Raw genomic sequence first — 23,634 nt, forward strand, 5'->3', positions numbered from 1 at the left:
ATTATCTAGCATAAAGGGTAACATCTGCACTAAAATGTTTAAATTGAACAATAATACAGCTAAAAGGCTAGCCAGAATTTGATATGGCCAAATCTGAAAACTAGTTTAATACAATGTTGGAATATTGTCAGTGATGGGGATCGGTAAACATTTTTTGGAAAGGGTCTAAGAAGGTGAGGACATTCCAGAGAAATGTTTGCTAGAGTTTTGAAAAAAGATGTTTAGCTTAAAAAAATGTGATGGAAAAAGAAGAAACGGGGGTATTTTTAGAAAGAAGTAAAAGTGAATAAATGTAGCACCGTGTTCCTCCGGTGCCAAGAGAGGCCTGCTCTGTCTTTCCTGCTCTTCCAGGCGCCATCGAGCAAAGGGCTTTGCCTGAACTGCGAGGAAAGGCTGGTTGCGCTGCTCTCCAGTGTGCGGAGCATTGAGATGCGCTCACAGAGGGTTCTGCTGACGGAGCTGAACCTCCCAGAGCTGCAAAAGCTGCTTCGCCAGGCTGAGGTGAGAGAAGCAGGCCCGCGTCGTCGGCTTGAGGACACTGCTGGGTCGGCCCTCCGAGGCTGGCCAGATCAGGGGCCTGACTCCACAGGGCAGCTAGACCTGCAGGCTCCAGTTTCCCCTCCCCTCCTCCCTCTTTCACCCCGGGGAGTCATGGAGGAGCCAGCCTGGGCCTCTTCCTGATGCTTCCTTCTCCTTTCCCAGGGCTTAAGGAATGATTTTTGCCCTTTCCGGTTTTGGAATGGCTCTCGAATATTTGCCTCCAGGACCATTTTCATGGTTCTCTGCAGGCAGGATATGCCAGAGGAGGGCTATGCAGTCAACTGGGGCTGAGACTAGGAGCCATCTTGGTTTGGGCCTGTAGCTGCTCCTGTGAGCACAATACAGGGTTGGTTAAAGATTGGTTAAAGTAAGATGCCCTGCTTAATTTTCATTCTTCCTTTACTTCCTGGGCAACTGGGAACAGAGGACCTAAGGAAAACCAAGTGCTGTCCTGGGTAAAGCAGCTTTGACCTGAGGGTTTATAACTCAGAGAAGAGACTCTGTTATTCCAGGGATGGAAGGATCCCTTGGCTCAAATTAGCAGCTTCCAAGCCCTGGAAATTTCCCCTGTGGATCCAAGCCCTTTCCAACTCCCCCTCGTAGCCCACTTCCCTCTGCCAGTTGGGTGGAGTTGCCAGTCTTTGGGATGTATGTCTGAGGCTAGAAAAATATGGTTCTGCCAAAAGCAGGTGAACTGGGTATGTTAGGGATGTATCCTTGCCTCAGTTTCCAAATGGTTAACAGCTCTTGACTATTCATGTCTGTCTGTGTTTCTTTCCTCCTCTTGCTTCTCAAAGTGCCTTCGTGTGCTTGAGTCCTAATGTCTACTGGGCCAAGAATGAAAAATGGGTGGACTCGGTAGCTAATCACAAAGATTTGGAATTGCTCATGGCTGAGTCCTGCTCTCGATGAATTGGGCTGGGAGAATGGAGTTGCTTCCTGCCTTGTCTGTGTATTTGGACTGGGCTCTAGATACTCTTGGAACACATTGGTAATGTGCTCTATTTGTAAATGTCTCCAAAAATAAAAATTACGGAGGGAAAAATATAAAAGCCACATTGTGCCTTCTGATTCTTAGAGACCTCAGTTAAGAAGCACTCTTTAAGCCCAGTCTCCTCTAATTACATTTAATTATCCTTTACATTTAATTATGCTTTAGCCATGGAAAGAGGAGCTTTGTAGGAGGGGTTGGTTCAGCTGTTTGGCCCCAATTCGGCTTCATGCTTGGACAGGGATGCCAGTGCCATAGCTGTGGGTCTTCTGCTTGGGCAGGGTTAGGTTGGCCTGGAATGGATAGGCAGAGGGAGTGTGAAGCCCAGGTTTATTCCAGATTTGGAAAACGCTTTCCTTTGCTTAGGTTTAACAGCATCCTCTTCATCTTAGGCCTTGGATGGGGAGCTGAAGGATCTGTCAGCGCCTGTGAATCAAGAGCTGGAAGCTGTGGAAGGGATTGTGGCCAGCTCTCCTCAGGAGATCCCGGAGCAATTATTGAGGGCTTTGAAGAAAGACGCGAAGAACCTTTTGAAGTCTTTTGATTCTGTCAATGACATCCTGACATCTTTGCAGCTAAACCTTCACACTGCAGTAGAAGCAGAAAAGGTATTGCCTTCTTTAAGGGCCAAACACATTCCTGGTGGGAACAATTTATCAAACATGGGATAGTTTTGGCACTCAGACTCTCCAGAAAAAGGTTGGATGAAAGTGAAAGATGATGGTTATCCCATGTGCTTTTTTTTCCTCACACGTGACGCAGAGCAGTTGACCTGGGAAATTTTTTACATAAACCAAAAGTGGGCATTTGGAGCCCAACCTCTATAAAGTGAGGTGGGTTTTAGAGGCCCTGCTGCAACAAAATGTGTTGCAGTTTAGTTCATAAAGTAAGAAATAACTGTTAAAATAAACTTCCTGTTGTGGAATACTGCTGCTGTTTTTCATACATAGCATGTTGGTACAAGGAAATAGCATACATATATACTGAATGTGAGATGCGCAGTACTTACATTTGATAAATGTTTATATAATATATATAATATATATAAATAAATGTATTACACAAACACAAACATACATGCATTCTCACACTACAGCATTAAGGAGCTCTTTTGGTTAGAAGAGAGGAGCTTTATTTTGAAATGGAAAAAAGATGGTTGACTGGAATTATAATAATAATAATAATAATAATAATAATAATAATAATAATAATAATAATAATAATAATAATAATAATAATTTAATAATTTAATTTGTACCCCGCCCTTCTCCTCAGCCTTATAAAACCACAATACAATAAATATCTACATTAAAACCAAATTAAAAGAAAATATTTGAAAAGGCCCCACCCTCTGGAACGAACTACCCCCCGAGATCCGGACGATTCCGGATCTCTTAACCTTCCGCCGCGCCCTCAAGACATGGCTTTTTCAACAAGCGGGCCTGACCTAGGGTGAGTTTTAAATAGGGACAATTTTTAACGATTTTAAAGAGCCACAGCTACCAATATTTGGGTTTTAATTGGTTTTTAGTAGGGGAAATTTTTTGTATGATGTTTTAATACGCTGTGAGCCGCCCTGAGTCCCATGGGGAGAAGGGCGGCATATAAATCCTGTTAAATAAAATAAATAAATAAATTTAAAATTACCCTTAAAAACCCCACTAAAATTCCCTAGGCCAGACCCGCTTGTTGAAAAAGCCATGTCTTGATGGCTCCTGGGCTTCTCTGCTATTTGTTACTGTTGTGTTAAATGAAAGGTTATCTTGTTTGCTGCCAGATGTTTTAGCCCCATTCCAAAAGGGAGGCAGCTAGGCCTTTCCCCACTCTCTTGGGTCACAGCCTTTTCCTCTGTGTCCCCTTGATGGTGTGGTCTTCCCTGCCATCCATGGCCCAAATCACCCTTGGCTGCCCTGGGAAGGTCTCTCTTGAGGGAAGGTCCAGTTCTGTGAGGCAATTGGAGCCTCAACTGCACAGGGGCTCTTCTTCCAAATGAATGCCCTTGTCCGAGTTTATGACCAGCTCAAGGAGCTGCCTTTATTTGTGGGGGTCCATCCAAACACTGATTTCTTCTGCCCCACAAACATTTATTTATTTATTTACTTACTTACTTATTTATGTGTATCCCACTTTTATTATTTTTACAAATAACTCAAGGGCCAAACATATCCAACATGCCTTCCTCCTTCTATTTTTCCCACAACAACAACCCTGTGAGGTGGGTTGGACTAAGAGGGAGGGACTGGCCCAAAATCACCCATTTGGCTTTCATGGCTAAGGTGGAACTTGAACTCAAGGTCTCCCACTTTCTAGTCTGGTGCTTTTCTGCCTGTGTGGCAAAAGCCTTTTGAGAAAGGTACTCACAATTTTCCTTACAGTATAGTACAGTTGTTTTTCTGCACTTTCTTAAAACGTATAGCTACCTTTGTGGCAGTTCTTTTGTGAGCCTGCTTACAAGAACAGTTCTGAGGGAAAGACTCCCATTGTGGCATTAGTTTCATTTCAGAATTGTCCCATATCTTGAAAGGGTGACTGTTTTTGGTGCCTTTCATTAATCTTGGTTTGCTTTTGTGTTCACATAGCGGTATTAATTCTCTAGTCTCTTTTTGTTCTAAGGCTAAAATCCAAATCCGGCATGGCGAACTCCATGGCAAATTGCAAGGGTTGCTAAAGTGGGTGACAGACACCACCCAGCAACTCAGTGGCCTTGAATCCCACGCTGTGACTGAGGCCAGCAGCTGGACCCCCTACCTTCAGAGATACAAGGTAGCCATAGCAACAGCCATGTTAAGGTTGTCTGCAAAAGAACAATGCAGTTTTGGGGATGGGGGGTGGAATAGGTGGAGGCGACATTTCATTAACCGTGCTGTCTTCATCTCTTGAGACCTCACCACCCTCATTCATTCTCCTGTTAGCTGTTTGAGCTTGCAAAATATCACAAGATGCGGAAGGCAGCTTTTTGAACTCAGCTGCATGGCTCTTCCAGCATTGCACATAACAGGCACTGACCTCCCAGATGCCCCTGGAGGATCTGATGGGAGATGCTTCCCAGGGGAAGGTCACAGGCCCTTGGCTGCTGGCATCTACCGTAATAGCCAGAATTGCCCTTCTGATTCTTGGAATTACTCTCTTTCTTTCCAGGCAAAAAGCTGTGTTTTTTTGTGCCGGTTTCCTTGTTCTCCCCCACAAAACCTGGAGTCATCCAGGTCTGTCCTCTCCCTTGGATGAACCTCTTCCCCCTCTTGGCAACTGGGTCTTTTGACCTGTCATTGGGAGGGGGTGAGGGATGGATGAATGCTGGCTAGCTATTTATCATCCATGTGTTTAAATTTATAAATACTGCTTTGGGCCAGGACCCATTATAATAGGCAGTGACTTGTTTGGGTTGTAACCATCTATAGTGATGAATTCTGCAGGCTCTTGATATGGGAATTAAGAACAAGTTTCCTTTCTAGAGTATGATCATGGGTCCTGGATTTGTTCCCTTCCTCCCGAGACAGAGACATTTATGGTATGACTTTCACGAAAAGAGGGAGTCTCCTGCTTCAGCCAAATACTGTTGGGCATGGCTTACTTCCCTGAAGGGTGAAAAGAGCTCCAAAGCAATGCAGCAATTTATGGCTTAGTTTCCTTTAGAGAAAAGAGAGCAGCACTGGATCCCATTTTATTAAGGACTGTTGATTCTTTTTCTTTCTCTTGGTGGCAGAGAAAGGATTGAAAGCTGTAAGGTTAGCTTTTAATTAGCTACAACCAAAATGTGGTTTGAATACAGGACTGCGCCATTAAAATTGTTAGTCTTATGACACATGGCAGGAAAATAGTCTTCAGTGCACTTGCAGATATGGTGGTGCTCTAAAAGAGGAATGGCTAATTCATGATGTATGTATCCTAACTGATGTAATTGAGCTCTGGATGATGTCACTGAAAGACCCTGCCCTGTGGTATGCACCACCTTGATGATTTCAGAGGAAACAAACTCTTGGAATCTAACAGACCAGGGATATTGGTTTGTTGCTGGCCAGTGAAAGAACACAATGGAAGCTGACTTTCAGAGCAAAAGGAAATCCAATGAATTGAACCTAAGATGATGCTGTAATGTGGTTTCTTCCAGTTGAGTAATTTCTGTCCAGCCTTGGAATAATTTGCCCTGCTAACAGTTTCTCTTTCTGTTCTCTTCATATGGCCAGGAACTGGCAAAGCCCCTCACAGAGACTAAAACTCATCTTGATGAGATGGCCTTGAATATCCAGTTCTTCGTTTCTGAGCACGGGCAAGACTTGAATACTGAGCAAAGTGGGCAGTTGCTGAGGCTGCTGAATGACCTGCAGAGGTCTTTTCGGGAGTTGTCCAAGAGAGTGACCACCCGCACTGAAGTCCTGCAGGTCTGTCTCCAACCAACAGAGCTGATAGAGGAGATGACGGGGTGGACTGCCCTCTTCTGGGCTGCCTTGTCCATGACAGGGAGCAGTGTGGTTGTGGTTGTGCATGTGTGGCTTTTCCTCTAGACGAAGCAGTGGTGCTCCTGCTGGGCTTTGCAAAACCTTTAGGCTGGTCTCATTCAGGACATTGAGTGAGTGCAGAACAAAAAGGACTCCTTCTCTTGGCTTTGCTGATCAAGAAGGGCTGGCGGACAGAACTGATGGATAGACCAGCAGAGTGTCTGGAGGGCTGAGAGGAGAGACAGGCAGGCAAGGGAGGTCACAGCAGATAGAGTGTGTGACCCCAAGATTAGCCAGAGTCTTTGAAAAATGCAAATGCATGAGGGCAAGAGTCATCTTTTGGGCTGCCACTCAAATGTGCTGGAATTTGTACATAATGTACATTAGCATGAGCTCCTCTAATCTATTACATATGAAAAAAATTACATATGAAACAATCCTTAAAGGTAGCCAACCTAGATTAGGTATCCCCAAACCTTTCAACTTGATGGGCACATTATGGATTTTGAGAGCAGGTCATTGGAGAAGACTTCTTCCAATTAAAGTATTGGATTTTGCTCCAAATGCACGTCTTTGGGTTTTCTCTGCTGAAAATCAAATTGCATTTTATGCACTGAAATAATTTAAAAATTAGTGCACCAAAATTCACTAAATGATTGTAATGCAATTATTACTTAGACACACATCTCCAAATAAACTAGAAAATACTTTATTGAAATCTCTGTAAATATTTAAAATTAACTCAGCAATGTGCCTGTTCTTATTCAATACTGCTTCTATTTTAGGAAAATATGGAAATAATTATTTTTTTCTTTTAAAGGAGGCATGCATCCTCAGAGATTTTCTGAAAATTTTAACTCCAGTCCTCAAATTGCCTAACTTTATTAATGATTCTCTATAAAAAATATAGCAGCACAAAATATTCTGCCAACATCCCTGTTTCGATGGGGGCACAGGTGACTGGGTTCCTCCCCTTGCTAGAGAGAAGCGGGGATAGGGATAGTTACATTTTTAAATTAATTGTGGTGTTGTGTGTGTGTGTGTGTATGCGTGCATACATGCATGCATGCAGGGGATGTGGGGGGAGGGAGGTTTTCATTCCCAGTCTGAGGGAGAAGGTAACTTTTGCAAAGTCTGTGGTTGGAGATGGAAGAGGGAACCTTTCCCTGCTCGGATGCAGTGGCCCTCATCAAAATCACTTTTCAGCTCTAATTTTGCCCCCAACGGAACTTCTGGGTTTCACCCCAGCCTCCTCGGACCTCGACCCCTTCTCCTTGGGCTGCCCACCTTCCTCCACGCTTCTGGACACAATTCTGTGTTTGCTGCTCACCCACCCTCTGCCCACTTCCCCTGTTCGGGGGTGTGTGTGTTGTTTAACAGTGGCCTCTGTCCCACTGTGCTGTTCTGCCTCTTGTCTCTCTGTGTGTATTAACCAATGTGCTTTGCCTTTTCAGATTGAATGTATCCCATCCCTAATGCAGAAGATCTCCTTATGCTGCCGAAGAGCACTTTTGAGGAGAGCTTCTCTTACTCCCTTTCTCAAACTGCTTTTGTCGTTTGGCTTAAGACTGACAGAGAAAGCAGGACAACTCCTTTGGCCCAAGGATCAGCAGGGGCCAAGCGTTGAGAGGAGGATGGTCCAGGGTCACACATCATGCTCAATCGCCTTAAAGTTACTCTGTGCTCAGAGCAGCCTCCCCCAACCCAGCACTCTCCAAGTGTGCTGGACCTCAACTCTCACAATCTCCAGCTTGCCTGGAGGGTCTGAATTGAAGTCCAACACCACTGGAAACCACTAGTTGGGGAAGGCTGGCCAAAAGACGTTTGTGTGGAATCTCTCTCTGTCTTGCTCTCCTTCACACACCCAAACACACCGGGTCTGTCTCGGGAATGACCTCTTGTAGGTCCCTGCAGTCGTGCAAAGGCATTCTACGTGGCCTTTTTTATTCTCAAGACTGCAAACAAAAATTGACAGGTATTTTCTTAGGCTGGTGACAAACATCTGAATGCCTTCATCCATTTCTTCCCTCCCAACCTTCCCTCCTACAGTATGAGTTGAGTCTTATTGTAAAATTGACATGGAAGAGGAAAGGTGCAGGTGAGCAAGAGAGAGTAAGAGACAGATAATGCATCTTGTCCTACAGCAACCTCTGTTTCTCTGTTTTACATTTTCTCTGACTTTGTCTTTTTATTTGTTTGATAAGCCTTAAAAAACTGCTTCATTTTTAAAAATCCCCTCTTGCCATGTAGACATTGCAAGAACAACAAGCCATACGAGACCACAAGCTGCAGGAGATGTGCACCTGGATGGATCAGGCAGAGGCCCGTCTGCAGGGTTCCCAAGCAGCCACAGCAGGGGCATCGGGAGAAGACCTCTCTGCCCTGGAACACAGCCAGAAAGACGTGACCGTAAGCATGGAAGACCTTAGGGTGAAAGACAGAACCTTTTCTGGGGGCCTGATGGGAGAACTTTCATGAAACACTCTGGCTTCCCTCTCCCATCGCGCTCTCCATGAGGGAACCATCAAGACTTTAAGCAGCGTTTCTCAACCTTGGCAAATTTAAGATGTGTGAACTTCATCTCCCAGAACCCCCCAGCCAGTAGTTAAAGTCCACACATGTTGACGTTGCCAAAGTTGAGAAACCCTATTTTAGAGGGCAAAGAAGGTGACCTCAGTGGAGAGATGCAGGAACCGTTCCTTAGGCAAAAGGGGCTGGAGGATTTTTCAAGCCCAGAACTACAAGATAATATTTGGAAGTGGCTCAGGCAGCTGCCTCCCTGATGCACCAGAGGATAAGCAGGGGAAGGAGATGCAGCTCAGTCAGACCTGCAAGATTTGGATATTGTAGCCAATCCCAATAGCCTACCTGGGAAATTGATTTTCTGGTCTAGTCTGCCTGGTGGGTTGAATAAATAAATGAAATCAAAATGTAAAAGTAATGGTAAGTTTTGATAAATGTTTAGTGGGTGGCTCCAGAAATCTTTTTTGACTGAATCTGTTGAAAAAGATGATTGGAAGAGAGTTATAATGCCAGCCTTGAAAGTCAGTTCCTAGAACTTTGCAGAAGGGTTTGCTTATTGTTACCCAGGACTTGCGCTGGAGCCTGCACAGCCAGACTGCTCCCTTTACGAGTGTCTTGAAGGCGACAGAGGACTTTCTGGAGGAGAACAGAATCAGGCTGCCCCCGGGAGAGCTGGAATCCCTGCAAGAAAAGCTCCATCAGGCTCAGGGGCAGTATCTGTCTCTGCAGGAAAGGGTGGAGGCCGCCCAGAAGGAGCTTCAAAGTGCTGTGAGCTCTGTAATGCAACAACAGACAGAAAAGGTAGGACAGTGCTACAGGCTGGGTAATTTTAACTCTTTTATTGCTGGATGATCCCCTGTTAGATTCTGCACTGAGTAGGAGATTGGATGCCTCTCCTCCACCTCTACATCTGATTCAGTCATCACATTTTAGGGGGAGATGCAATTATATAACTATATGTAAGTTGATTGTTGCAGAGTCTGTCAAAACTGCTATGGAAGGTGCTCAAGGAAGTGATTCCTGTCTTATCCTTGCTGCCCAGCCTGTTCAAAGCAGCCTGCTCCAGATGCAACAGTTTATTCATATCCAAGGAATTTTGCTACTTCGTCTCCTCTCAAAAATTTGTTCCCAGGTTAAAGTGATCAAAGACTTTGAAGAAAATCAGAGTAAGATTGAATCCCTTCTACATTGGGTGGCATCAGTGAAGAAGTCTAGAGGGGTCCCAGAAGATAAATTGTGGCCAGTGGGAAAAGATGGTGGAAGACATGGAGGTGGAGAAGTCCAAGATGCTCCTGATGGCCATTGGTTGGAAATTGTTGAAAAGAATCTTGATTTGCACTACACAAGTTTGAAGGTTGGTGCATCTATTCACTGAGTAACATCCTGGCTTGGCTATGAATCCATTTGTGTCATTTCATTTTTAGTCACTGTCTCCCAGATTCAGTTGTGTTGATTTTCGACACCTTGGCTCTAATCCTAACCTTGAATGCATCGTAGCCCTTTTCTGGAAACCAAATGTAAATCTTTAGGTTGTGTGAGAGTCCCAGAATTGGACATTCTGTCCCAGAGCACACTCAAAGCACACCTCTTTATCCATGTTCACTAAAGAGGATTAACTGGCCTGGAAGTTTCTCTGAGAATAATGAATCAATTGCAGCATCAGCATCACGTATATTGAAGGCTGAGAAGCAGGCTTCCATCTCACCCATTTCATAGTGGCCATCCTTGGCTTTCAGATCATTCTTTAATACAGGTCAAAGTGCTGCAGTTGTCTGGATTAGTAGATAGTTTTGGGCATGGTTTCTCCAACTCCAGATCATCTATTTACTGAGGTGATTGTGAGGTTTGCCTCCAAGTGTCCCTCCTGACCCTTTCCATCAGTGAGATTGATTGGCATCCACTGTTTGTTTGTATCACACTCCACTATGATGCATTCCATGTTGTTTGGAAGCAGCCATGGAAGGACTCCCGTGTATATGTATATAATAACTATACAACTAGAACAATCTTGGGCTCTCTCTGTTGGGAAGAAATGAGTCAAAGCTGGGACAACTATAAGAACCAGAGATTTCTCTTCCTGGCCCGCAGGGTCTGGCTTTGATTTTTCCATTGGTAGTTTGGTTTTGATATACTTTTGACATAGCTTTTATGTTTTCTTTCCAGGTCCACCACCAAGAGTTCCTTTCTCACCAGCAAGATGTCATTCTAGCCACGCAGTCAGCCCAGGCTTTCCTGGACAAACAAAGCCACAACCTCACACCTGAAGAGAAGCAGAATCTGCAAAGAAGGCTAGAAGAGCTGAAGGACCAGTATGCCGCTTCCTTGTCTCACACGGAGGGGCAGCTCAAACAAGCGCAGACACTCCGGGATGAGCTGCAGAAGTTTTTGCGGGACCACCAAGAGTTTGCAGCCTGGCTGGAACAGGCTGAGCAAGACTTGGAGAAGATATATGCAGGAGATGGCAGCCTTGAGTCCCTTCAGCCTGTGCTCCTCCAGCAGAGCAGCTTCTCTGAAGATGTGATTTCCCACAAAGGAGATTTACGTTTTGTCACGATGTCAGGGCAGAAAGTGTTGGATGCTGAGGAGGCTGTCATTGCTGCAAGTGGAGGGGAGCCATGCCCTGAGATATTGGCCACCAGCACATTAGTGAAGAGCAAACTGGAAGACGCCAACAGGAGATACGGCAGCCTCCACTCTAAGGTACAAGAAACCTTTAAAAGGAAAGGGTTATTCTATCCGAGCATCCCGTTGTACCTGCTCCCCATTTTGTTTTCATTTCTTCTATGACATCCTCCAAGCCAGGGTAGTTGTTAGAATGTGGTTGTAGAAAAGTATTTGCCTCCTGGCAGATTGTCTGAATTTTTGCATATGCCAGTGAGGAAATGCAACTGTCCCCCCCCATTCAGTCTAATTAAAAGGATAACTGGGGCCAGTTGTTTCATTAAAGAGTCATGCTACTTTGAACCAAACCCCTCTTATAAAACAAACTTCACCACAGTGAAGTTTTCACTACACAGATTTGAGAGGCGTGACATGCTCGGTCACATAATTGTGTCAGGAAACCTCAAAAAACAAAAAACAGAATAACATCCAGGGATGCAGTGGGCAGAGTTTGCTTGCAATGCTGCATTCTAAGCACTGCACCACCGAGCATCGTTGCTTGGCAGTTATTGCAGCTAAAACAGGTATAACCAATTTGAAACTAAAATCAATCACTTTTGCACCCTCACGTATCACATGCTGGATAGCTTTATTTATGAAATAAATGAAATTACCATAGCACCGTGCCTTAGTTCCATATGGTCCCTCAATATTTTACATATTTCAATAGGACCCACAGGAAACTCTGATAATATACAGCTGCAAACATGCAAAAATTCAGAAAACCAGAAAGGACCAAATACTTTTTTCCAAAATGACAAATACTCTTAGGGTTAAGGATGGCTTTTCTAGAACCAGCTCTAGTTAACTGGGGGTTATTCTGTGTGGTGGGAACTTCTGCCTCTGTGAGGAAAGCTCGCTTTACTATTTCTTGCTTTTATTAATAGAGATGTGTATATCCCTCATTTTATCCCAGTTTCCTGGGATAAATAGCAATAGGTCTTACTATTGATATCTTTCTACCAATAGAAAATAACTTTAATTCTGAGCTAATAGCTTTGATTTTCTTATTTAATTTGATTTTATGGATGTTTAAATACATTTTTAAGAGAGTCAGTTTGGCTTATTGGTGAAGCCATTGGGCTACAATCAGGGAGAGCCTGAGTTCTAGTCCTGCCTTGGGTGTGAAGCTACGGTAGCTGGGTGACCTTGGGCCAATCGCCCTCTCTCAGCACTAAGAAGGAGGAGGAGGAGGAGGAAAGGACAGGCTGCTTCTGAAAAAACCTTGCCCAGGACAATGCAGGTGCTTGTTCTGGCAGTCTCCACAATTGAACAGAAGGAAAAAGAAACCATTTTGGTGGTATTTTATGTAACAATTGTTTTGAGGTCATTTTGGAGGTATTTCAATTTGTTCCTTGTGCAGTTTCAGGTTTATTTAGCACAGGGCTTTTCAACCGGTGGTCCGCGTACCACTGGAGGTACGTCGGCACCTGGCAGGTGGTACGCGTATGACGGGTTGAAAAGCACTGTAAAAAAAAGTGTAAAAAAAAGTGTAAAAGTGGATGAGGTGAAGCGGCGGCAGCACCTCACAGGCTTGTGGGAAAGTCAGCTGGAGCTGGGCTGAGAGCCCAGGATCAGCGCGCGCAGCTCCAGCTGATTGGCGGCAGCCTTGGGGGTGGCAGGCAGCACCATGCAGTCTTCAGGCGGAGATTCAAAAAGAAAAAGTGTTCTTGGGGGGGATGTTTTTAGAAAAGCCCCACCTGGTCTTTTCTCCTGTTTGCAGTGCTCTGCTCTCGGCCTCCACCTGAACCTCCTGCTGGATCGCTCCCAGCAGTTCCAGGATGTGGCGGGATCTCTCCGGTCGTGGCTGCAAGAGAGCGAAGGGGCTGTGACCCGCCTCCTGCTGGAGCCCATCTCCTCTGATCCGGCCATTTTGCAAAGGCAGCTGGTTAGCGCCAAAGTGAGTTACTCCTCAGCTTTAATCTTTTGCGGACTTTTTACCTGTAGCTTCAGCTAGAAAAGCCTGGGCCACACTACACAAGCCTGCATTTTTATTTGCTGGGCATTTTGGTGGGGGGGCAGTGGGGGGGAGAGAACTTTCTTTCAGAAGCCTTAGTGGGAATTGGCATCTTCCCCCTCCTGCCTTATATAATGGAGGGCACCAGTATGGCTCTCAGGGGAAAGAAAACCAGAAATAACCGTGCCAGATCATACCTTTCTAAAGGGCTTCTACATAGGCTGGAGCCTCAGAACCTCTTTTTAAAGACATGAACTTCTTTAGTCCAGTTCTGGTATTTCTTCCTGCCTTGAATCCTGCCTCCTTTCCGTTGCTTCTAACAGCACCTGCAGGAGGACCTTGCAGAGCATCAGGTGCCTGTAGAAAAGCTTGAAAAAGCCGCTCAGTCCCTCTTGGAAATACGGGAAGCCCCAGTTCCTGACCACAGAGGCATCCAGCAGATCACAGGTAAACCTGGGGGGGAAAAGGTCTGTTCTTACTTGGTGCACTCCAAGTCTATTAGACTGCAATTCAGCATGACCAATGCTTGAGGATGGCTGGGGGGGGGGCATTAAAGCGAGGAAGAAAGTCTTTGGAGTATTTGTTCTCAAGGACTGCGTTGAAATTTACAGCTTTAAACCCTTCCTCAGGCCTCCTAGGCAGTTTCGTATAATGTTGGAGAACCTTGAATGCTTTGATCCCAGGCGATCGGAATTGAATCAGAATCAAACTAGAGCTGGAAGGGACCTTGGAGGTCTTCTAGTCCAGCCCCCTGCTCAAGCAGGAGAGCCTATACTATTTCAGACAAGTGTCTGTCCAGCCTCTTCTTAAAAGCCTCCAGTGATGTAGCGCCGATAATTTCTGGGGGCAAGCTGTTCCACTGGTTAATTGTCCTCACTGTTAGGAACTTTCTCCTTAATTCTAGGTTGCTTCTCTCTTTGATCAGTTTCCAACCATTGTTTCTTGTCCCGCCCTCTGGTGCTTTGATGAATAAAGTGACCCCCTCTTCTTTGTGGCAACCTCTCAAATACTGGAATACTGCTATTATATCTCCCCTATTTCTTCTTTTCTTTAGACTAGCCAAACCCAAATCCTGCAGCCGTTCTTCATATATATGTTTTAGTCTCCAGGCCTTTGATCATCTTAGTCTTCTCTGAATTTTTTCCAAAGTCTCAACATCTTTATTGTAGTATGGTGACCAAAATTGACTGCAGTATTCCAGGTGTGGCCTTACTAGGGTTTTATAAAGCGGTACTAATACTTGATCTTGATTCTATGCCTCTGTTTATACAACCCAGGATTGTATTAGCTTTTTTGGCTGCTGCACACTGCTAGCTCGTAGTCAAGTGATCGTCCACTAGGACTCCAAGGTCCCTGTTTTTGAGCCAGGTCTCGCGCAATTTGTACTTCTACCTTTGATTTGTCCTGCCTAAATGTAAAACTTTGCTTTTCTTCACATTAAAACTCATTTTGTTGGATAGGGCCCATTGTTCAAGTTTGTCAAGATCTTTTTGGATCTTGAGCTTGTCTTCTGGGGTTTTGGCTATTCCTGCCAGCTTAGTGTCATCTGCAAATTTGATGAGGAATTCTTTGGCCATTTTAATTTTCCCCTGCAATTCATTTGATTCTTGCACAGATTCCACTGTGAGCCGATTCCAGAGCCTTTTGTGTCGGATGGCCGAGCGCTCAGATCTTTTGCAGAAGTCCATTGCTCAATCTCAGAGTGTCCAAGAGGCATTGGAGAGCCTCCTTCAGTCCATGGCTGAGATTGAGGAAAGTCTCAAACAAAAGGATGGGTCTGCATTCTCCTCCATTTCCATCCAGGAGGCGCTTGCTACAAACACAGTAAGATATTTCACTTAGCTTTCTGACTGTACTCTTGTTCCAGAATTTAAAAAAGATGGGGACTTTTTGAACACCGAAAATGTCTCTGAACAACCTGGACTTTCCTTGTCTTTATCATTATTAATTTTATCCAAATCCAATTTTGAAAACGATTGAACCATAGATGTTGCTTTCAGTACAAAGGTTTGCTATATGGCACCTGATCGGTGATAAAAGCTACTCCCTGAGTATATGCAGAGTGTTATTTCAGTTGGTGGACAGCCATAATTAGCAGATTGAGCATCTGAGATCAAAATGGAGATCCAGTTGAATGTGGAATATAGAACATGTTGCTCCTTAGGAGTAGATTGGAACACTTTTCACCCAAAGTCTCCAGAAAGGAGTTATGAATAAAATAATAGTTTCCAAAGTTTATTATGAATTAAGCAGAGTTCTTTCCCACAGGGAGAGCTGGAATCTGGAATGATTCCAAACTTCTGGGTTGTTTCTCTCCAGTCTTCAGTCTCAGAGAACCTGCATTTTTTCCCACCGCAAGGAGCAGCCACCAGGCTTTAGCACTGAGCAGAGCCCCAGGGGAGATAATGGGGAAGAGTGGCAGAAACCTTTACAAAGGCCTCAGAAGAGTCCAGTCCAAGCAGGTTGCCTTGTGCTGCTGCTGCACTGCTGTAACAAAAAGCGTTAAAAAAACACCCCACGGCACACCCTGGATTTCCTTTGATTTGAAAGACAGCTTCAATTCTTGTTTGTTAAAGGACAGGCTAGTCCAGAATCCAGGTTTGATGTAAGCTGTGTTCAGTGGGAGAGCACATCCCTTCTACATCACCAGCAGACCAGACTTCTTTTGACTCCCTCTTGTTAGCTGTGCTTCTGTACTTTGTGGGCCTTGAGTCTCGGTTGATGGAACGGAATGAAAGTCTGTAGTGGGGTGAGCTGTGACTAATAGGAGAGTCTGCACTGTTTCCATTGGTGCAAAATGGTTCCCTGTTGATTGAGCTGGTCCGGGCTGCGAGTTGGATTTGTCTCATGGAGCTCTTTGGTTTATGGAATCTCTGAACCTGAAGCAGCAACTGGCAGAGGCTTCCAAACATGGAGAAAAGCTTCTTTGTTGCGAGAAGCTTAGTTCCTGGGCTCATGGCAGATTCTCCCTGGCAGCAAGCAGTTCTTCTGTTTCTGGGTATATGCAAAATATATATCCTTGTTGTTGCAGAAGCTCAAACAAGACATTGCCAGGCAAAAGAGCAGCTTGGAAGCCACCCGTGAAATGGTGACCCAATTTATGGAAACAGCTGACAGCACCACTGCTGCCACCCTCCAGAGCAAGCTGGCGGAGGTGACCCAGTGCTTTAGCCATCTGTGGCAGCAGCAGCAGGAGAAGGAGGACACCTGGAAGAAGGTCCTCCCCCAGGTGGAACAGTACGAGCAGCTCTCAGAGAAGCTGAAACAATTCATGGAGAGCCGAGGGCGGATGCTGGCCTTGGGAAACCAACCTGAGCGGGACATTACTCACTTCGCCCAGCAGATCCAGGTGAGAAGCTGCTGAGCAAAGGGCCAGGCAAGGCTCAGGATTGGAGGACACCTGGTTTCTGGTCCCTGGGCTTGGTTCTGGCATCTCCAGGAAGAGGCCGTTGCCTGTTGGGTTTTATTAGAGCTGGCAGGCTCAAACCAGGAAATAAAAGGGAGAGGAGTAGCAAAAATCCCTCTAACAAGCTATGCAAAGTAAATAAATAAATAAATTTATGCACCACACTCCCTTTGAGAACAGGCTTGGACTGCTGCTTCTCTGGATTTTCACCCTAGGGTTAGGGTTATGTCACCATGAACTCGGAGAGCAAAATGGACATTGCCAACAAACTCGGAGTGCTTGGGTATGGTTAGGAGGGCATTGACTTTTCTAGCCTGCCCTATCTATCTTTTGTGGTAAAATACATGGGAAAATCCCATTGGAGGAAAATTCCACTTAGGTTCCTGTGAAGGGAGGGTGCTTCCATAAGCCATCCTCTGCTAGGCTACCCACAAGCCCCTGAATGCAGTTTGGGCTGCAGGATTTTGCTTCCTGGCTCTTGTCCAGCTTCTGGTCCTTCTGTTTATAGAGACGAGGTTAAGCAAGTGCAGGAGATTTACAATGAAGCTGAAGAGATGGCAGAATAGAATTCTCGCAAGTCAGAAAACAAGAGCTCTGGACTCTGCACAGTTGCATAATTGGGATTTTGCATTTTCATATTCTTTTTCGGGACAAGCCTTGCCCACAGAAATTTGGGGGTCGTTTATCCATAATTGTAATTTTAAAGTTCAAATTCATAGAAAAGGATGATCACGATCAAGGTTGATCAAGAATGACCTTGTCAGTAGACCCAGGAAACAGTGCAGCAGCCTAAGGGTGTTTCAGGGAGATGCTGAATCCAAGGTGTTTCACAGCCCTGATCCAGTTGCCTTTGGAGACCAGTCATGTCTGCTCTAATTATCCTAACATGATTTGTATGCAGGGATTGTTATTGCTATCCAGCATGACTTCCAGGGACCAGGATGATCTCAAGGCTGTTCCTTATGGCAAAACCCTTTAAATTTTGGACTGAGTTATAGATGCTGTTCACTTCAACCCTATCTATCCTGTGTCTCCCTGCACCTTCACCCCGTTTCCTGATGTTTCCAGGAACTGAATTCAGAGATGAAGCAGCGCCATGAGGATCTGGACAAGCTGGAACATTTAACTACAGAGATAAGCTCTTGTGGGCTGGTGTGGACTGGCTTCTCCTCGCACCAAGAGAAGGTGCGCAGTTTGCGGAAAGAGTTCACTCAGCTGCAAAAAGCCACAAAGGAAAGGTGAGAAGGGATTCTCCCAGCCAGAGGAGAGGAAATTTGTGGGAGATTGAATCATTGTAATTCTTTGACTGTATCCCAGTTGCTTTGTGCTGGGAAAAGATGGGAGGCAGAGAAATGAAGGCCATGAGCAATCTCTGCTGCTATAGTTTGTAATATTTCCCAATTTTTCTCACCTGGTAAATGTTTTGCAGAGTTTTGAATTGTTAGAAGACTTGAAGAGCTTTTTGACAAAGAGATAGTTGAATAAAATGCATGCTTCACCAAAAGTAAAGCATTTCCCAAAGTATTCCCAGCTTTTACAGAAAGCTTTCCCTGTCTCCAGACTCAGGAAATAATCTCCTTCTCTCCAGAATATTGTTTTTGGTGTTAGGGTGAGGAAGACGCCTGCCCATATTGTGGACAACTACCATGAGGAAAAACTGTGGGTTAACTATGGGATAAGAATAAAAATGGTGCCTGGGAGGCTATTTAAGTTCACCAAAGAGAAGAGCCCTTTCTTTAGCTATCTGAATGTCCAGGAATCTTTACCTTAGGATAAGTGTCTGAACAAAGCCTTAAAACAATTCAACGCATTCTGGAGCTATTTTATACCCAGACAATGGGTTCGCTTAATGCCTGCAGTGTTCACTTTACAACTGCTACATCTGCTTAAGAACTGCCAGAAAAGGGTCATAAAATTGTGTCGGTCACATGGATGCCTTGACTTATGACCATCATGACGTACAACAGAAATTCCAGGCTCCATTACGGTTATAAGTCAGGGATTTCTGAATCCTAGAAAAAACAGCCTTATCTTCAGTCTCTCCCCATCCACTGTTGAATTGTCTTCTGAAGCTTGATAAACTTCTCCCAAACCATGGCATAACAGAGAAAAAAGGGGGAGCACCCACATTTTGTTTTTATGTTCTATTCTCGTATTCCTTGCCTGTAAAGACAGCAGGGAAGAAATCTGCAACTTTCTGCTTTTGGAGCAAGTGCTTCCCTTTCTTCTTCTGTTTGTGATTGTGCTTGCCAGATAGTGTGTAAGCCCTTCACAGCCCATTTTGTTTTAATCCATTCCCAGGGAAAAAGGAGCTTCGTCTTGCCAAGAACAGTTGGATGTATTCCGAAAACTGGTTCGGTCGCTCAGGCAGTGGCTGCAAGAAACAGAGAGGACTATCCCAGCTACTGAGACTTCTTTGGGCACACATGAATTGGAGAAGCGGAGGCAGCAAACAGAGGTGGGCAGAGAAATGTGTCCAGAAGTCATTTTATAAGCAAATTCATGAAAAAAGTGGAGGCTGTGGCTTCATCACTGTAGTTTGGCAGATATCCTGACAAGGAACTGCTACTTTGTGCAAAAAGCTCTTTGAAAGGTGAAAGCCCCAGGTGATGTGGCAAAGTCCACCTTGTGTGTGGTTCAGCCTCCTTTGCTGAACACCTCCATCCACACAGATTTACAGAGTCATGTTGGAAGTGAGCTGCTGCAGAGGCCACTTTCATTGTCATGGCAAAAGGTTATAGAGGGCAGCTGCCCAGATGTCCTGCTTTGAAGAGGTGTGTCCCCCTCCCCTAGGGCTCTTTCAGAGGGAGGGAGCAGGCTGGCTTTGGCCTGCTAAAAAGCTGTGGAAAAAAGGGGCCCATGTGGAAGGCCCAGGACCACATGCAGCTCCCAAAGCCTTCAGGGTATCCCCAGAATTTCCCCAAATGTGGTGGTGATTTTTATTGTGACAGAAGACAAAATAATTGTGGGAAGGAATGTTCAATGTGTTAAATTGCCATGAAGTCTTGTGACCTTTTCATCTGCCAATGGTCATGTTCTTATGCTTTCTCTGTTCTGTTTTCAGGTCTTTGTGGAAGAATGGATAGCAAAAGGGGTTCTTGTGGAGGAGATGAACCAACGGGGGACAGCCTTAGAGAATTTAATCATTGAGATTACAGCTCCAGATGCACAATCCAAGACAGGTAGAAGACTGAGAGATACACTCTTTTCTCCTCTTACCTGCCTCTCTTTAAACTGCCATTCTGATCTCGAAATTCTGCCTAAGCAGTATTTACACACTGGTTAAATACTTGGATCCTTCTTAATGGCATTTCATGGTGATAGTTTGGAAACGGTGTGCCTTAGCAGTGGTTTTTTTAGTAAGATAAAAATAATGCAGAAGTGATCCTACTACCTTAAAGGGGCTAATGACAATCTAGCTCAATGTTTCTCAACTTCAGCAATTTTAAATATGGCTGGTTGGGGAATTCTGGGAGTTGAAGTCCACACATCTTAAAGTTGCAAAAGTTGAAAAACACTGAACCAGCTAATTTATAGCAGCATGAATGGATGTTAGTTGTGCTCCAGCTGCGAAGGACACAACCTTTGTATCTTTTCCAAAATATTACACTACCATGTCATTATGTCTGCCTCCTTATGATTTTGCTCAGGTGCTGTGCTCCCTGCTGGTGGTAGTTCAACAGGCAGTGTAAATGGATATCACACCTGCAAAGGTGAGGCAATTCAGTTAATTGTACATACTTCTGGAAGTGTGTGTCTTTATGTTACTGCAGTTAGGTCTATCAATAACAATTTTGTTCAAAGCAAAGAGAGTAAGTTGCTTTGACCCTTGCAGTTTCTTTCTTTATGAATTGGGCCGTATGGATGGAGTAAAACTGGAAGGTTCTTTCCCACTCATTCCCAAACCTTCCTGTTGCTCATCTCAGGTTATTTCAAACTTTTTAACTAAGTGCAAATCATAGATGCATCCAGAATTTAAAGCTTTTTTACGGCTCTCTAAGCAAAATTGGCAGGAGACAAAGCAACTGCTGATTCTTGGAAAGGGAATAGTTTAAAAGCTGCACCCCTGTCGTAGATTCTGGAAATTCTAAAGTGTCCCTTCTTCCATCATCTCTTTTCTTAAGAAAAGGGGAGCCTGAGTGTGCAGAATAAGGTCTTTCACCTGAATCGCCCTTTGAGGTTGTTCATGCATGTTGTTTATTACACTGAACATATGTAAACTCTTACAGTATATCTTTCTCTGTTACATTGAGGCCTTATATCTATAACCATAAGCAAATTAATTAATTTCTCTAATTTCAGTTGGGTTCTTTTTCTGCCTTAGATCTGACGGAGATCCAGTGTGACATGTCAGATGTGAACCTACAGTACAGAGCGCTGGGTGCTGCTTTACGGGGGCGCCTGGAGCAGCTCTCGGCCGTGTTGGAGAAGATGAGGGAGGCCCAGGAGGAGGTGAACTCTGTGCTGACATGGTTGGAGGAGAAGGAGCAGGCTTTGAAAGTCCTGGAAGCTTCCTCTTCACCTACAAAATCAGAAACAATGAGAGCTCAGGCAGAGCATAACAAGGTCTTATTTTCATGTTTAAATAAAATTCTGTTCCTTGCTTTTTTAAGACCACCCATAATAATGTTGTTCAGCAAAGCATATGGCAAGTTTCTTCTTTTGTAGTCTTTTCCCAGGAGAACAATTCTCTATTTGAGGCTGATTTGAAGCATCAGACTAAGTTTATAAACCCCTTTTCATGCCTCCCACAAAAATGTAACGTAGTTATTCAAATGGTTGAAATGCCATTTTAAAGAGATTTTTGTTGTTGTACTTGTGGGTTCTCTGTAATATATTCTGGCGTTACTATTGCGAATGCTGCTTGGGGAGTGTTCCTTCAAAGAACAGCCTAAATCCTTTTCAAATACTGACAGGGATTTAGGTCAATCGTTCCGAACTGGGCCCTCCTTCCAGATGCTCAGGCTTTCCATCCAGTGAAGGGCCAGACTCAAAATGTGCAGAGCATGGGTGCCTTCCAAGTGCTGTGTGCAAGCGCCCTTTTTGTGGGTTCATGGGCCCCCTGGACTTTTGGGCACCATTTTTTTCCAGCTCAAGTAAGAAGCACAGCAAATGCCTTGAGATTTGCATTTTACCCACTGGGACTCCTCCAACTTCTCATCTGAGTAGCTGATACTTCTGATTTGGAGAAAGTTTAAGGCTGCCTTTTCACAAAGCCCCAAATAGGCTGAAAACACTGGTCCTCACCACTTTGGTCGCATCATCCCTCTTGCAGCAGCAGCCTCTGCCACCCTCGGAGGGGAGAAGAAGTCAAGAGGGGGGGGGTTTCTCCAGGAAAACCTTTCTGCCTTTAACTCACTCTCAATCACCCCCTTCCTCTCCTCCTTTCTAAATAGGCATTTCTGGGTGATTTGGAGCAGAACGCTGTGAAGGTCCAGGCAGCCAAGGAATCGCTCTCTGGACTCCTGGAGAAATACCCTGACTCTCCAGAAGCAAGAAACTGGAAGAGGATGTTGGAAGACTTAAGTACGTGGCCTGGGAATCTTGGAGAAACTCTGCAGAGGCTAATTAAAAATTCAGAACATTCCTCCTCCGGCTGCCTTTCATTGTGTAAACGGGGGGGGGGGGGGGAGTGACAGCCTCAGGAGCAGTGAAGAATCCATGGGATAAGGGAGCAAAATGGGAAGCACACAATAAGAACATGCTTCTATGAAATAACTGTTATGGAGCAAATATACCATGTTACTGATATCGGTATCTTTATATGTCTTCTGTTTTGAACACGGTATAGGTGCTCCATAACATTTTTGGTAGCAGCATATTCACCTTCAGCCGAGGTGGGCAGCATATATGTTTTATATATAAATAAATAATAAATATTCCCCAAATTAAACCAAACATAATAACTGCAGTAGTAATAATAATGTGGTTTTTCTTAATCTTGCAAGTTCCCCCAATCATCTTGTCCCATGAGGTCTTGGAGATGAGCTTGTTGAAATACCACAAGATTTGGTGCAAGGGAAAAGCCCATTGAGGCTCAGTGACAGCCTGGGAAATAAATAAATAAATTCCCGTTTATCAGGAACACTGCCTGTGTGGTAGCCCTTGTTGCTGGTGAGCATGTCCTTCCACACGCAGACAGTTATAAGAGTCGAATCTTCTAGAAGGTAGCAAAGGACGTGGTGCTGCAGAGCAGGCTGCACCTTGCAGAGTGGATGTCTTCTCTGTACACAAGCAGGAAAGAGTCCTCAGTGTGGAGAGAGAAGGCTCTGGGGCAGTGAACTTTGGTGTGTGAAAAGGAAACGAAGCAAGGATGGCTACATAGGTGTGCCTATTTTCATCTGCGAAATGTGCGTGTAAGATGAGTCTGTGTAAGTGGGGACAAAGAACTTTGATGTTAATATTGGTTTAGGCAGGATCTATTCTTGTTTTCCATGGCTTGGCTCCTCTTTAGCCAGTGGCTGTTGTAAAAAGATCTACGCAAGATATATTTCACTTTTGCATTATGTTGCCAATATCCCCAACCATGGTGGTTTCGATGTTCAGATTCCAGGTGGACACATGCCAAGCAGGTGACAGAGGAACGCCAGCAGAAGCTAGAAAAATCAGCCAATGAACTGGCAAGTTTTCAGGAAGCGGAAGGCCAGCTGAGGCCCTGGCTGATGGAGAAGGAGCTTATGATGAGTGTGCTGGGACCACTGTCCATTGATCCAAATATGCTGAATGCCCAAAAACAGCAGGTTCAGGTGAGTCGAGCAAAAGTCTTGGTTTCTGCCTTTTTGTGAGTTTGGACTGAGTGCAGAGAAGTCAGTGTGGATGGAGTTGGGGACTGAAGAGGCCGAATGGCCTTTCAGTTTGCTTGATCAAAAAACCTCCAGTTTCACTTCAAGTCCTCACAGGCTCATTTACAAATGTTTGGTTTATTTAACATCTTGCTCATATTTAATTTGTCTCCCTCTTTTTTTTGAAGTAATAAATCATATTGCTAAGAAATCGGTAGCCAATCAGCCAAGGGGGGGGGAAGTGTTCTTGATACTCTTTCTGCCACTTGTTTATGTGTTCTGGAGTAGCAGCAGGACAAATGAGGCAGAGGACTGGAATGCCTTAGAAATGCCATCAT

At 44.7% G+C, this 23,634-nt stretch overlaps 1 protein-coding gene across 1 annotated transcript in view; it reads left to right on the forward strand.

Moving 5' to 3' along the window:
- Nucleotides 1-23,634, forward strand: part of MACF1 (microtubule actin crosslinking factor 1) — a 224,806-nt gene that overhangs the window by 124,260 nt on the left and 76,912 nt on the right. Inside the window, exons 36-50 of the mRNA XM_015811630.1 lie at nt 8,218-8,376; nt 9,058-9,291; nt 9,623-9,682; nt 10,654-11,190; nt 12,875-13,051; nt 13,432-13,555; nt 14,724-14,932; nt 16,140-16,457; nt 17,583-17,752; nt 18,816-18,972; nt 19,579-19,696; nt 20,165-20,227; nt 20,839-21,080; nt 21,911-22,040; nt 23,061-23,260. Coding sequence (XP_015667116.1) covers nt 8,218-8,376; nt 9,058-9,291; nt 9,623-9,682; nt 10,654-11,190; nt 12,875-13,051; nt 13,432-13,555; nt 14,724-14,932; nt 16,140-16,457; nt 17,583-17,752; nt 18,816-18,972; nt 19,579-19,696; nt 20,165-20,227; nt 20,839-21,080; nt 21,911-22,040; nt 23,061-23,260 — 2,898 coding nt within the window. The remainder of the gene's footprint in view (nt 1-8,217; nt 8,377-9,057; nt 9,292-9,622; nt 9,683-10,653; nt 11,191-12,874; nt 13,052-13,431; nt 13,556-14,723; nt 14,933-16,139; nt 16,458-17,582; nt 17,753-18,815; nt 18,973-19,578; nt 19,697-20,164; nt 20,228-20,838; nt 21,081-21,910; nt 22,041-23,060; nt 23,261-23,634) is intronic.

This window comes from Protobothrops mucrosquamatus, unplaced genomic scaffold (assembly GCF_001527695.2).
Source record: "Protobothrops mucrosquamatus isolate PMUCROS unplaced genomic scaffold, P.Mucros_1.0 scaffold46, whole genome shotgun sequence".
Classification (NCBI taxonomy): Eukaryota; Metazoa; Chordata; class Lepidosauria; order Squamata; family Viperidae; genus Protobothrops; species Protobothrops mucrosquamatus.